The 14,006-nt window shown below is 44.4% G+C and overlaps 2 protein-coding genes across 2 annotated transcripts; one reads left to right on the top strand and one right to left on the bottom strand.

Moving 5' to 3' along the window:
• Nucleotides 1–2,824: 2,824 nt before the first annotated feature.
• LOC309686945 (olfactory receptor 11A1-like) lies at nt 2,825–3,802 on the top strand (the record flags this gene model as incomplete). Its single annotated transcript, XM_082501618.1, has 1 exon — nt 2,825–3,802. The coding sequence occupies one exon, from the start codon at nt 2,825–2,827 to the stop codon at nt 3,800–3,802; it is 978 nt and encodes a 325-aa protein (XP_082357744.1).
• A 6,012-nt stretch (nt 3,803–9,814) lies between these two features.
• Nucleotides 9,815–13,490, bottom strand: LOC309686944 (olfactory receptor 4S2-like; the record flags this gene model as incomplete). Its single annotated transcript, XM_082501617.1, has 2 exons — nt 9,815–9,955; nt 12,648–13,490. The coding sequence occupies 2 exons, from the start codon at nt 13,488–13,490 to the stop codon at nt 9,815–9,817; spliced, it is 984 nt and encodes a 327-aa protein (XP_082357743.1).
• Nucleotides 13,491–14,006: the final 516 nt, after the last annotated feature.

Below are 14,006 nucleotides of genomic sequence, written 5' to 3'. Positions count from 1 at the left end.
ACCGCCGGGGCGTTCGTTAACCCGAACGGCATCACTAGATATTCAAAATGCCCTAGTGGGGTATTGAAGGCGGTCTTCCACTCGTCGCCTTCACGTATCCGTACCAGGTGGTAGGCGTTCCACAGATCTAGTTTGGTGAAGACCGTAGCTCCCTGGAGTGAGTTAAAAATAGAACTAATGAGTGGGAGGGGATATTTGTTTTTGACGGTGACGTCATTCAGCCCCCTGTAATCGATGCACGGGCGGAGCGTCCCGTCTTTCTTTCCCACGAAGAAAAAACCCGCAGCCACGGGAGAGGATGACGGCCTAATACGTCCTGCAGTTAGCGACTCCTGGATGTAATTCTCCATGGTTTCTCTTTCGGGGCGAGACAGGTTGTATAATCTGCTAGAGGGCAGCGATGCACCCGGGAGCAGATCGATAGCACAGTCATATGGACGGTGAGGCGGGAGTGAGAGCGCCTCATCTTTACTGAACACCTGCTGGAGATCATGATAGTCGGGGGGCACGGAAGAGAGGTCCGGCGCGGGTGGCGGGGCGGGCCTCCGTTCCGTTGAGGCGGAGGGAACGGCTGACCTCAGGCAGTTCGCCAGACAAAACACACTCCAGCTCGCGATACTTTTTCCGGCCCAATCTATGTGTGGGTTATGTCTCTGTAACCAGGGGTAGCCTAGGATAAGCGGGGTGTCAGGAGCAGGAAAAGTGAAAAAGGACAGCTGCTCTTGGTGGTTACCTGATGCGATTAACCGTACAGGCGCGGTTTGGTGAGTTATGTATGCAAACACTTGGTTGTTTAATGTAGACGCAGGGATGGGCGGTTCGAGTGGAGTAAGAGACACAGCTAGCCTCTTAGCCAGCTTCTCATCCATAAGGTTCTGTTCCGCCCCGGAGTCCACTAACGCGGGGCATGTAAAAGTCTGATTAGAAGTCACGATAGTAACGGACAGTAACAATCGGGGTCTAGTAGTGCTTAGAGTGCTGCCCACCCGTATCCCCGGACTCACCGGTGGGCCGGGTCGTTTGGGCGGACCGGGCAAGCAGCGATGCGGTGACCGGGCCTCCCACAGTACAGACATTCTCCAGCCCGAAATCGGCGTTCCCTCTCCTCCGGAGAAAGCCGAGAGCGTCCGATCTGCATGGGTTCAGGCGGGGGCGGCGACGGAGAGCGCGCACACGCAGCTGGGGGCGGGGGCGGAGAAACGCGAAACCCGGGGCGCAATACGGAGCCCATAGGCTTAGACCGCCGCTCGGCATCCCTCTCCCGCAAGCGTCTGTCAATCCTACGGGAGAGGGAGGCCAATTCATCAAAGGATCTGGTCTCCTCGTGAAAAGCTAGTTGGTCCTTCATCTGGTCATTTAACGACCGTAAAAAAAACCCACGAAGAGCCGAATCGGGCCAACCCACGGCGACCGCTCGAGTACGGAATTCAACTAGGTACTCCGCAATACTGCGCCGCCCCTGACGGAGCCCCAGCAACTTCTGCGCGGCATCGTCCTCTGATACCGGAGGGGAAAACGTAGCCTGGAACTCCTCCAGGAAGTCATCGTAATCGCAATCACGAATGGGGTGAGAATTTAAGTAGGCTTCAGCCCATGCTAGAGCACGCCCCCGTAACAATCCCACGAAGTGGGAGATCTTAGCAGTATCCGTGGGGAACGCGTGAGGCGTGCGACTGAAAAACAAGGAGCACTGGAAAAGGAACCCCCCACACAGGTCCAGCTCCCCGTGGAAGGGTTCCAGCGGCGGAGGCGACACGCCGCGGTGCACGGGGTCGGACGGCCTAGTTTGTAATTTATTCTGAGTGTCACTGAGCTCTTGACAACGGTCTTGGAGAGACTGGAGCTGCTGATCGTGGCGACCGAGGATAGCGCCCTGTTTATTAATAGCGGAGCGGAGTGGATCTGCTGGGTCCATACTGGCCAGTCCGTACTGTCATGAACCGAAGTTCCGAGCGCAGGCAGGACCCAGTAGCAGAACACACACACTAGGGTAGGAGCGAATAAAGAAAGTAATTTTTATTGCAACTAAAGGTGTCCCGTGAGGGTAGCCAGAAAAACAACGTATGAAACCAGAAGAAACCGAGGGACCGCACAGGGAACGCCGAGAGCGGGGCTGTGAGAGGCTGTAAAACAAAAAGAGAGACAGATTACTGGGGTGCGGAAAAAAGGCAGCATACGAGGGAAGGTGGAGTGTGCGTCTCACGGTGATAGCCGGGCCGAGTGAACCAGAGGGGGGTGGAGCTCCAAAAGGGGTCGAGACGGCGAAGCTGAATGTGAACCAAATCTCAGGCGGACAGGTGGACAGGCAGGTGGCTCGAAAACAAAAACACGCCAAGTTGTGATCGCTGAGAGGCGACTACGGACTGGCGTGGAGCAGCAGGTAGGGCAGGATTAAATAGTCCACCTGGTGATCGCCTGGGATGGGATGCAGGTGTGGGGTTAGCAGCCACGCTCGTGGGCGTGGACATCCCAGCAGCACCCCGGACGCCGGGCCGCGGACCATGACACAGTTGGCATGGGGCAACCAAGATAATGAAGTACTATTCAATTCTATTCTATTTTATTCTATTCTATTCTAACAAAAGACAAATATACATTTTTCTGAAGGCCCATTTGTGTTTTCGAAACCACTAGTTTAAAATCTCTCCGGTGTGTCCCCTGATGATGACGTCATACTGCTGCAGTGAAAAGGATAAAACAAGAAGTGATTCAGTGCAGTTGGGAGGGACTTACAATCAGGCCGCTGATGGGTGATTCTCATCCTTAAATGTAGCTCCGTTTGTGCACAGTTTAAGTGATGTATGGTAAAAACAAAAAGAGGATCATGATGAACTCTTCACAGGTTTCATATTTCACACTCACTGCCTACCTCGACAGCGGGGCTTTGAAATATTTATATTTCACAGTTGTTGCATTTTTATATATTGTTATTGTTACTGTCAATGTCCTGCTGATTGTGGTTATCTGTGTGAACAGAAGCTTACATGAACCTATGTACATGTTTCTGTGCAGCCTGTTTGTGAATGAGCTGTATGGTAGTACAGGGCTGTTTCCGTTCCTCCTGGTTCAGATCCTCTCTGATGTTCACACTGTTTCTGCTCCTCTCTGCTTCCTGCAGATCTTCTGTGTGTACTCTTATGCAAATTTGCAGCTCAGTAACTTAGCCGTCATGTCTTATGACAGATATCTTGCAATATGTTTTCCTCTTCAATATCACACACGTATGAGTCCATGCAAGGTATCCATGCTCATTGTTCTAACGTGGTTTTCCTCATTTCTTGGAATCACTCTTTTGATTTCTCTGAGTGCTCCTCTGCAGCTGTGTGGGAACATCATTAACAAAGTGTACTGTGACAACTATTCTGTTGTTAAACTGGCCTGTTCTGACACCACAGTCAATAACATCTATGGAATACTTGGTGCTATTTTCATAACCATATCCTCTGTCACTCTGATTCTCTACACCTACATGAGGATCCTCAAAGTCTGTTTTTCTGGATCCAAACAGACGCGACAGAAAGCCGTCAGCACCTGCACGCCTCACCTCGCTTCTCTGCTCAACTTTTCATGTGGTTCCTTCTTCGAAACTGCACAAAGTAGATCCAACATGAAACACGTCCCAAATATGGTGCGTATTTTTTTATCATTATATTGGCTCATATGCCCACCGCTCTGTAATCCTTTACTTTATGGACTGAGTCTGACCAAAATCCGGATCATATATAAAGGTCTAATCTTTGTAAAATGCAGGTGCTTGATGTTGAAACTTAGACAAGGCAGTGCATTAGTAAAGAGGAAATGAGAGTAAGAGGGTTGTGGGCTGCTGGCTCATGCTCAATTTACTGTTGACAGTTTATGAGAATAAAGTCATCTCTTATTATCGCTTTATTTATCATAACTCACTATTAATTTATTGTTTAAATCCTTTGATCATTTGCTCTCATGTCAGCTACCATAAAGACACCTGCTTACAGACTAAATCTGAACAAAACTGAAACAAATGCAAACTTTAACCTGTAATTCTTTGCTAAAATATACATCGGTACTTTAGTCATTAAATATGTGACCTCAGTTTTTAAAAAAATATTTTTTCTTTTCCTGAATTTTCCGAGTTTAAGACTTTGAAGCGTGTCACATCTTGTTTAAGAAATCACTGTGATCATTTCATTTTGCTGCTATCATCAAACACAATGTTTGAATAATTTATTTTTTTATGAATAAAAATTTGTTGTAACTATGTGCCTGAAAACAAAAGCAGAATTACATTTTACTTTCGATTTGTAGCTCAAATGCAATTATATTTAAAGCAGTGTCATTGGTAGGCAGCTACTAGGCCAAATGATTTAAGTTTTATTCAGTCATCACAAATTACACATATTGCTCTTTAGTTTGAAGCCTAATCTTGAAAGTAGAGATAGTGTCTGTCTCCTGAATCCAAACTGAAGCTGGTTCCACAGAAGAGGGGCCTGAAAAACTTAAAATGGCGCCGATGAGGTCGGCTGCCGTGCTGGATGCTCTGCCCTAACTTCTCCACTTTTTGCAGTTTTTCGTCACTTTTTGCTATATCTGCGATAATCTTGCATGGGCATCATGCAAAACACACGAATCCGCTACAGTAGAGACACTTTGGTTTCTATTGGTCTGCAGTACACGAACATTTCACCATGTTTAACTCCGGACCCAAACTGGCCAAAGGAGATCCTGAGAGAGAACAAAGGACGCGACCCTAAGCGACGGCCTCGAGGTAAAAGAGCCGGCATCAGGAACAGGCTACGGGCTCGCGCACACCGCGCACCCATGCCCAGTATCCTGCTAGCCAATGTTCAATCCATCGAGAACAAGCTTGATGACCTCAGAGCCAGAATCAAGTTCCAGAGAGACATTCGGGACTGCAACCTCCTCTGCTTCACCGAGACTTGGCTGAACCCAGCGATACCAGACCACGCCGTGCAGCCGACGGGGTTCTTTTCGGTTTACCGCATGGACAGGACAATGGAGTCGGGGAAGAAAAGAGGTGGTGGAGTGTGTTTGATGGTGAACAACAGATGGTGCGACAGCACAAACATCTCCCCACTCACACGCTCTTGCTCGCCCAATCTGGAGCTTTTGATCGTTAAGTGTCGCCCTTTCTATCTCCCTCGGGAATTCACTGCGGTCGTTGCCTGCACTGTTTACATTCCGCCTCACGCGGACTCGGACACTGCCTTATGTGAGCTACATGAGGCTCTCACACATCAACAAACACTTCACCGAGATGCCGCACTCATTGTTATGGGAGATTTTGACAGAGTGAATCTCAAACGGACATTTCACAACCTTCACCAGCACATCAACTGCCCCACCCGGGGCACGAGGACATTAGACCACTGCTACACCCTGTTCAAGAACTGTTACAAGGCTCAGCCCCTGCCGGCATTTGGAAAATCGGACCATGCCGCCATCTTCCTCATGCCTGCTTACAAACAAAGGCTAAAGCAGCAACCGCCAATCAGGAGGGAGGTCGCTCGCTGGACGGACCAATCGGTGGCCGCGCTGCAGGACGCACTGGATGACGCAGACTGGGACATGTTTCGGCGCAGCTCTGATGACATCAACATGTTTACGGAAGCGGTTGTGGGATTTATCGGGAAACTAGCGGACGACACAGCAGAAAGAACTATCATCCGAACGTTTCCCAACCAGAAGCCGTGGGTGGATAAAAACATCCGCGACGCTCTGAGATCACGCACCGATGCCTACAATGAAGGGCTTGTCTCCGGTAATATGGACCTATACAAGGCTGCGTCCTACAACGTGCGCAGCACGGTCCGAAAGGCAAAGCGGAGCTACGGGGAAAAACTAGAGTCACAGCTACGACAGTGCGACTCTAGGAGCCTGTGGAAAGGACTGCGGACTATAACGGACTATAAACGACCAGCTTCTTCAATGATGAATGCAGATGCTTCACTGGCTGATGAGCTGAACACGTTTTATGCTCGCTTCGACGCCGCAGCAATTAAAACAACAAACGGCTGCGCGCGCTCGGAGTGCACCAGTGAAGAAAATGCATCGTCATCACAGAGCATGCCGTGAGGAACACCTTCAGGAGGGTGAACACCAGGAAGGCAGCAGGACCAGATGCAATCCCTGGCCGGGTCCTTAGAGCCTGCGCTGATCAACTAGCACCGGTGTTCACGGAGATCTTCAACCTCTCCCTGGCCCAAGCTGTGGTTCCCACGTGCTTCAAACGGTCCATTATTGTCCCTGTTCCAAAGAAACAACAGCCCGCTTGCCACAATGACTACCGTCCAGTAGCACTGACTTCAGTTGTGATGAAGTGTTTTGAAAGACTGATGAGAGATCACATCACTTCTTCACTTCCTCCCACCATCGACTCACTTCAGTTTGCTTACCGGACTAATCGTTCCACAGACGATGCCATATCTCACCTGCTCCACACATCCCTGAGTCACCTGGACACTGGCAGAGGGAATTATGTTAGGATGCTGTTCGTGGACTACAGTTCAGCATTCAACACAATAATTCCCTCTAAGCTTTTCACCAAGTTGACGGATCTAGGACTCAGCTCATCACTGTGTCAGTGGATCCTCAACTTCCTCACAGACAGACCCCAATCAGTGAGGGTGGGAAAACAAGTCTCCCCCTCCATCTCACTCAGCACTGGAGTGCCTCAGGGCTGTGTTTTAAGCCCCCTGCTGTACTCACTGTACACTTATGACTGTGTAGCCACATCCGACACCACCTTCATTGTCAAGTTTGCTGACGACACTGCTGTTGTGGGCCTGATCTCCGACAACATCGAGACGGCCTACCTGGAGGAGATTAGGAACCTGGAGACCTGGTGCCAGGAGAATAACCTCCTCCTAAACATCAGCAAGACTAAGGAGCTGATCGTGGACTTCACTACAAAGCAGGCGAGGAATTACAAACCCCTCATCATCAGTGGCACCGATACCTGGGTGTCCACATCACTCAGGACCTGTCATGGTCCTGTCACATCAACACCCTGGTTAAGAAAGCCCGTCAGCGTCTCTTCTTCCTCAGAAGACTTAGAGACTTCCATCTGCCACTGAAGGTGCTCAAGAACTTCTACTCCTGCACCATCGAGAGCGTCCTGACGGCAAACATCTGCACCTGGTTTGGGAACAGCACCAAGCAGGACAGACGAGATCTGCAAAGGGTGGTGCGCTCGGCAGAACGCATCATTCAATCAGAGCTCCCTGACCTGCTGTCCATCTACACCAAGCGGTGCAAGTCCAAAGCTAGGAAGATTATGATGGACCTCTCCCATCCCAACAATGGACTCTTCTCACTGTTGAGGTCTGGGAAGCGCTTCCGCTCCCTTAAAGCCAAAACAGAGAGAATGAGGAGGAGCTTCTTCCCCCAGGCTATTCGGGCCCTGAACCAGGTGTAGGACTGGACTCTCCCAAACACGTCACTATAAGACTGGACTCTCACACACGTCACCACATGCACCACCACACATTTCCTATAATCCTATAATTCCTATAATTTATAATCCTTATCTTTATAATCTCTTCTGCTATTTGCACATTCTTTACTGTAAATTTCTAAGTTAATTTGTAAATTTTGTAGTAACCTGTAAATTGTAAATATTGTAAAACTTTCTTCTGTCATTTAATGGTCGGGCATTGTACAGCTACAAGCATTTCACCCCCATGTCATACTGTGTATGGTTGTGTGTGTGTGACAAATAAAATTTGAATTTGAATTTGAATTTGAAAACTGAAGGCTCTGCCTCCCATTCTACTTTTAAATACTCTAGGAACAATTCTCACTGTTAAAGGCCTTAAAGGTGTTTGGGTGACAATCATTCCACCCTGGAAAAACAACAGCTCAAAGAATCATTAAACACTCGTGCCAGTGTGTGGCACTGATAGGAAAGAGGCCAAAAGTGCTGCAGAGATGGATTTGCTGCAGCAGTATCTGATTTCTGAGAGCTTGTGGGAAATTTGCAATAATTTTTTAAAATTCAACTAATAAACTCACAACATAGAAAAGCATCAACAATTTTTTGTTTTCTCTTATCTTTTTATTTTAATTAATAATTTTTATGGAACATAAATGTATTCTTGTTGAAAGGCCATTTTTACAGTTCAAAGTTAATTACTGATTTTTAACTTTCTTCAGGTTTGATCTTTGGCATTGTTATGATCCAATGTTGTCAGTGTTTGTTTTATGTGTGGTTCCTCCCACCAGACGATGGCTGTGGGTCTTTTTCCCCTTTTCTTTCTTAGGGGTGGACACCTGGGCGTGCCTGCTGAGTAGTTGGGTGGAGTCTCTTCCTGTCCTGGGACTGGATAATTGGTTGATCACCTCCAGTATTTAACATTCCCTGATCTGTAAACGTGTATTCATAGCCTAAAAACTCTTCACCTACTAAGAACTGTTATATTTCCGTCATATATATAACTCGAAAAGCTCTTGATAAACATGTGAAGCACTAATAAGCTAACAGTGTTTTTAATGTTAGAAGTGGTTACACATCACAGTGTGTTCAGTTACATCTCTGAGAGCAACGATGTTGCATTACAAACTAAAAATGTACAAAGAATTTAGTTTCCTTTTTTAACTTTGGGGGGAATAAAATATATTTATTGATATATTATGAAATTCTTACTTGGTTCCCAGTCAGCCGAGGATTTAATATTTTTGTTTGGAAAATGGAAAAAATATGTTTTTTTATGGTTTTGAGTTGAGTGTATTTCCTATAAACATGTGGTTTGTGCCTCAGCTGCAGGGGAGGCTGGAACAGCTAGCAGCCATGAGCTAATTAAGCCTCTCCTTGTTTTACGCTGGGACTGGGCCAGAAGGAGAGAAGCTGACAGCGAGGAGGCTGGTGCTGTACACTGAAGCTGACCAGGCATTAGTGCAAAAGCACTGAGTAAAAGCTGTATAAAACAATAAAGAGTTATACTGGACTGGAAATGCTGCATCCTGTTTGTGGTCAGCCTCTAAATTTAGAAGCTCGTTACAGTGATGAAAGCTGTAGGTGCTGGCTTGCTGGTACCTTTGCTAACCTTCAGTTATCACCACACTTTATTTAGCTTCCAAGACATGATTTGTTATCATTGTTGAGCTATTTCAGAACTTGTATTTGGAATTACTTGTCACATGAAAAATGAGTTTAGGCTCTGTGGAGTCTGGAAAGAGAGTAACTGGAATTTTGTTTCTGTTGTTTTCGAGAAACTTACAAAACCTCCTCAGGCTCATCCGTGTCCTGTAACACTTTCTAGCACTGGATTTACTAACCCTGGGCAAATTTGCTTAAAAGTACAGTGAATGCAACTTTGACACCTGTACCTTGAATGCATCACCGATTAAACACTTAACAATATTATGTTATTATCTCCCTGGCATATTGAATCACTTATTTACTGAGGGGCAACCGATCCGGCTAACTTTGCCCTGAGCTGTTAATGTACATTCAGGACAGTAACTAAGACAGATGTTTATTGCTGTGGTTATATTAGGCAGAAAACACGTAAAACATAAAAAAGCCACCATGAGAATAATCATAGAAATAATCTGAGTTATTTTCCCAAACAGTCAACCCATTTTTTCAACTCCTGACAGGAACATTTAATAAAAACATATCCAATTTTGTCAATGTTCATTCTGATCTTTTTATTTCAACTTATTGAATTTATTTATTTATTTATTTTAATATATTTTGATACTAAAACATGTTTATTTTTACTCATGTACAGGTGTTAAAATTGAAATTGGCAGGTGGGGAACCCTGAGATAGATGAAGCAGTGCCAAAAGGGGGATTTTTATTTTCCCCTTTACTTACTTCCCCAGCTTATTGAATTTAAAGAAATATACCACAGTTTCCACATCAAGCATTTGCATTTTACCAAAAATCAGAATTTTACATTCGATGCGGACTTTGGTCAGATTCAGTCCGTAGAGCACAGGATTGAAGAGCGGCTGAAATGTGAGCCAATATAAAGATTAAAAAAATACGCAACAGATTTGGGACGTGTTTCATATCAAGTCTGTTTTGCACAATTTAAAAAGAAAAGTAGAGTAGAGTAGAGAAGTGAGGTGAGGTGCTGACGGCTTTCTGTCGGGTCTGTTTGGACCCAGAAAAACAGACTTTGAGGATCCTCATGTAGGTGTAAAGCAGCGGTTCCCAAACCTTTTTGCAAACATTCAGTAAACAATTAAGCAAATACAAGTAACGCTGTGGCCACGTTATTGTTTACAGGAGATGAATCACAGAATGGCAGATAGAGACGAAATACTGTTAATCTGACTGTCTGCAGGTTTTACACGCAGTTACTGTCCCTCCATCTACAAAGGCAGAGGCGTCACAGTGTGATTATTTTACTGTAGTTGTTTTTTCCTGTGTAATAATGTTCAACATTGCTGTCAATACATTTTTCAAAAAATGCCTCTCTGTGCAAAATGGGTTTAAAAACATAAACAGCTGTGGGATCCTGTTTGTCCGTGATTTGAACGGGGGAGCAAATCGTGGCAGGATCAGCCTGATGTTATTTGTGTCCAGCTGTAACTTTACTGTATAAAGAGCAAACATCTCCAACATGTCAGGAGTCGTTAGTCATTACAACAAGTGTTTGAACTAAAGATCAAGAATGTGCGACCCCATCATAAGACCCCCACGGTGTGCTGCAAACTCTGTGTCTCTGTGTGTGTGTATGCACGTGCACGTGAGTGCCTGTGTGTCTATGTGAGTGCACGTGAGTGAGTGTGCATGTAGGTGTGGGTGTGTCGTAACAGTCAAAGCACTGTGTGTGTGTGTGTGTGTGTGTGTGTGTGTCTGTATACGTGACTTCCTGGGGTCATAAAAGTAATCTCCTCACCCAAGCTACACCAGATTCCTCTACACAACATAGAAAACACAGTTAACATATTAGAAACACTGAGACTCCCACTCTGCATCCACTGGGCCAGTGGCCTCTTGTTGACTTACATTTACAGATAAGGTGGAGAGTCTCCTGCAAACCTGCTTCTAAGTTTAGAACAATTATGAGTTTTATTAAAGGTACAAGCATCAGCAACCCCCAACTGTAGCTTCCTGTCTCCTTCTATGGCAGGCTGACCCCAGTGTCCATAAATTCCTTTCCTTCTAAACAATTACACTCTCAGGCTACAGCTAAGCCAAACTAAAACACAGACCAATCCTTCCTTATTCCTCTGATCTAAACAAATTTAGCACATCATATTATAATAATTATTTTCTTGAGCTAATCTGAAGGCCACATGAAGTTTGGCTCTGCAAAAAGTTGGTGACCTCTGCACACTGTGCATCTCAGCATCCACTGACCCCACTCTGTGATTTTACATGGCCATCATGGCTGAGCTGCTGTTGTTCCCAATCACTTCCACTTGGTTATTATCCCACTAACATCTCACTGTGGAATTTTTAGTTGCGCAGGTGTCGTCCTATCACAGTAACACACTGGAGTTCACTGAGCTCCTGAGAGCGAACCATTCATTCACAGTGAATTCAGTGATTTGGATGGGGGAGTAAACGTGTATTAGATGTATTATTGTGTATAATTACTAACACCTCTATGTGTTATCGTAGGATTTACCTTACATTATAAAGCACTTGGACATAACTGTTATTGTGATGTGACACTATAAATAAAATGTAACTGGACTAAGTATCTATTAATGTTGTTGTGGCTACATAAGTGGAAAAAAATAAGCATTTCAATGACAGGGTCAGAGGTTTTACTCCCGGCCCAGACCTTTGTGATAAATGACTTTAATTACAACCTAACCCCATATACATGTGCCGAGCTGGAAGCTTCTACACTGTATCCCACTCCCCAGTTTTAAACCATCACAGATTTAACAGTTTTTATGGAAAACCATTTTTAAGGGAACCATCATGGATTCTTGTGATGGATGTTTCTACCAATGTTTCTGTGAGTGTCTATCAGGCCAGCTTGAACTATTGAGGTCAGCGTTGATCGCTGTTCAGCTCCACATTTGTAATCACGGTGTTGCAAGAATTCAGCTGCCTCAGCAGAGTACTGTGACCACTGATAAACCTGCAGCTGCACAATGCTGTTCATTAACACGGCATATTATAATCAGCAATTAAAAGACAAAGATGAAGGCGCTTCCAAAGAATACTTTATTGGATTTCTTTTAATTTTAAATTAAAATGTTTCCATTCATTTATCCTGTTCGTTGAGACTTTTATGGACCGTTGTTTCCTCTAGTTTACAAAATCCTTGATTCATCATTGAGACTAGAAAAGTTTTACATAAACACCACGCTATGTACCATTCTGACTAATGTGCTTAAATATGTTTTATTCTCTGTTATGTGAGAATTGATTGTGTAAATAAATGTTTCATTTATAAGATTTCTAAATATCCTTATTGTGAAAGATTAGCATTTCATATTATTCAAAGTGACAATATGTGACAAAGATTTAAATAAACTAGTTTTGTTTGAACTTGTTTTGAAAAATGTAAATGTAATGCCTGTTACAGTCACACATATTCCAAACAGTTCCAGAAATCAACTTAGTAAAGTATCTATTAACTTTTTAAATTCATATCTTACCAAATAAAAGACTTTTACATATGAGTCGGATTTTGGTTAGTTTGAGTCCGTACAGGACGGGGTTGAAAGCTGGTTGGCAAGTGAGAAAATATATTGATAGGAAAATGCGTAAAATCATGGGAGCTCTGCTCAGGTTAAACCTGCTCTGCACTATTTCAAAGAAGCAACCAAATGAAAAGTTGAGCAGAGAAGCGAGGTGAGGCGTGCAGGTGCTGATGGCTTTCTGTCGGGTCTGTTTGGATCCAGAAAAACACACTTTAAGAATCTTAACATAAGTGAACAAGTTTAGCAATGCAAGACCAATTAGTACAGTGAATGTGTACATGAGTCCATAGATGTTATTAATTGTTGTGTCAAAGCAGGCCAGTTTCACGACAGAGTAATTGTTGCAGTACAGTGTGTCAACAGTGTGTCCACAGAGCTGCAGTGAGGCATTCAGTGATATCATCACGACTATATTCAGAATAGGGAACAGCCATGTGAGAACGATGAGCTTGGCAACCTTGTTAAACGTCATATGTGTGTGATACTGTAGAGGACAGCAGATAGCAAGATACCTGTCATAAGACATGATGGCTAAGTTATAAAACTCTACATTTGCATAAGTGTACAGACAGAAGATCTGCAGGAAGCAGAGAGGAGCAGAAACAGTGTGAACATCAGAGAGGATCTGAAGCAGGAGGGACGGAAACAGCCCTGTACTACCATACAGCTCATTCACAAACAGGCTGCACAGAAACATGTACATAGGTTCATGTAAGCTTCTGTTCACACAGATAACCACAATCAGCAGCAGGTTAGATCCAAATATAAACACATACAGAGACATGACAATAGTGAAATATAAGTATTTGAATGGCCCAGTGTCAAAGTAGGCACTGAAAGTGAAATATGAAACCTGTGAAAGGTTCGTCATGATCAACAGTTTGCTTCTCGGAACTATGAAAGTTAAACGAGGATCACAGTGTTATTTAATAGAACTGCCAAACAAAAGTAGTTTTCAGTCTACTTACAGCATGTTGCAGAAGTGAATTAGCATAAAACTGACTGACATGCAGACGTTCCTTCATTTAAACTCTTCAACCGGGTGATGTAATAGTCTGAGCTCATTGCCAACGGACACTAATTGTGTCTCACCGCTACTCTCAGCATGAAAACAACTTTTGCTGAAATACAAAAAACTGTAATTCTAAACTTATTAAAGGGTTTTATATGTGGAGCTGTTATATTTCTATAATTTTTGATCTTTTGATTGGCTGATATGTTTCAGTGTGAATGCCAAAATTATATAGTTTAACATTCAGGACTGCCCATCCGCCACCTAGTCTGGATCTTTGTAATATATCCCACTTTATACGTGAATGCCTGTTAATCCATATGAATGACTCGAGCAGAGCACTTTTTTCCAGTAATCGACTGGGGGGGGCTAAAG

The sequence above is a fragment of the Aulonocara stuartgranti genome (assembly GCF_965226115.1).
Source record: "Aulonocara stuartgranti genome assembly, chromosome: 14".
In the NCBI taxonomy this organism is placed as follows: domain Eukaryota; kingdom Metazoa; phylum Chordata; class Actinopteri; order Cichliformes; family Cichlidae; genus Aulonocara; species Aulonocara stuartgranti.
The sequence above is the reverse complement of the archived record's forward strand: the minus strand, read 5'-3'. Positions and strand labels throughout refer to the sequence as shown.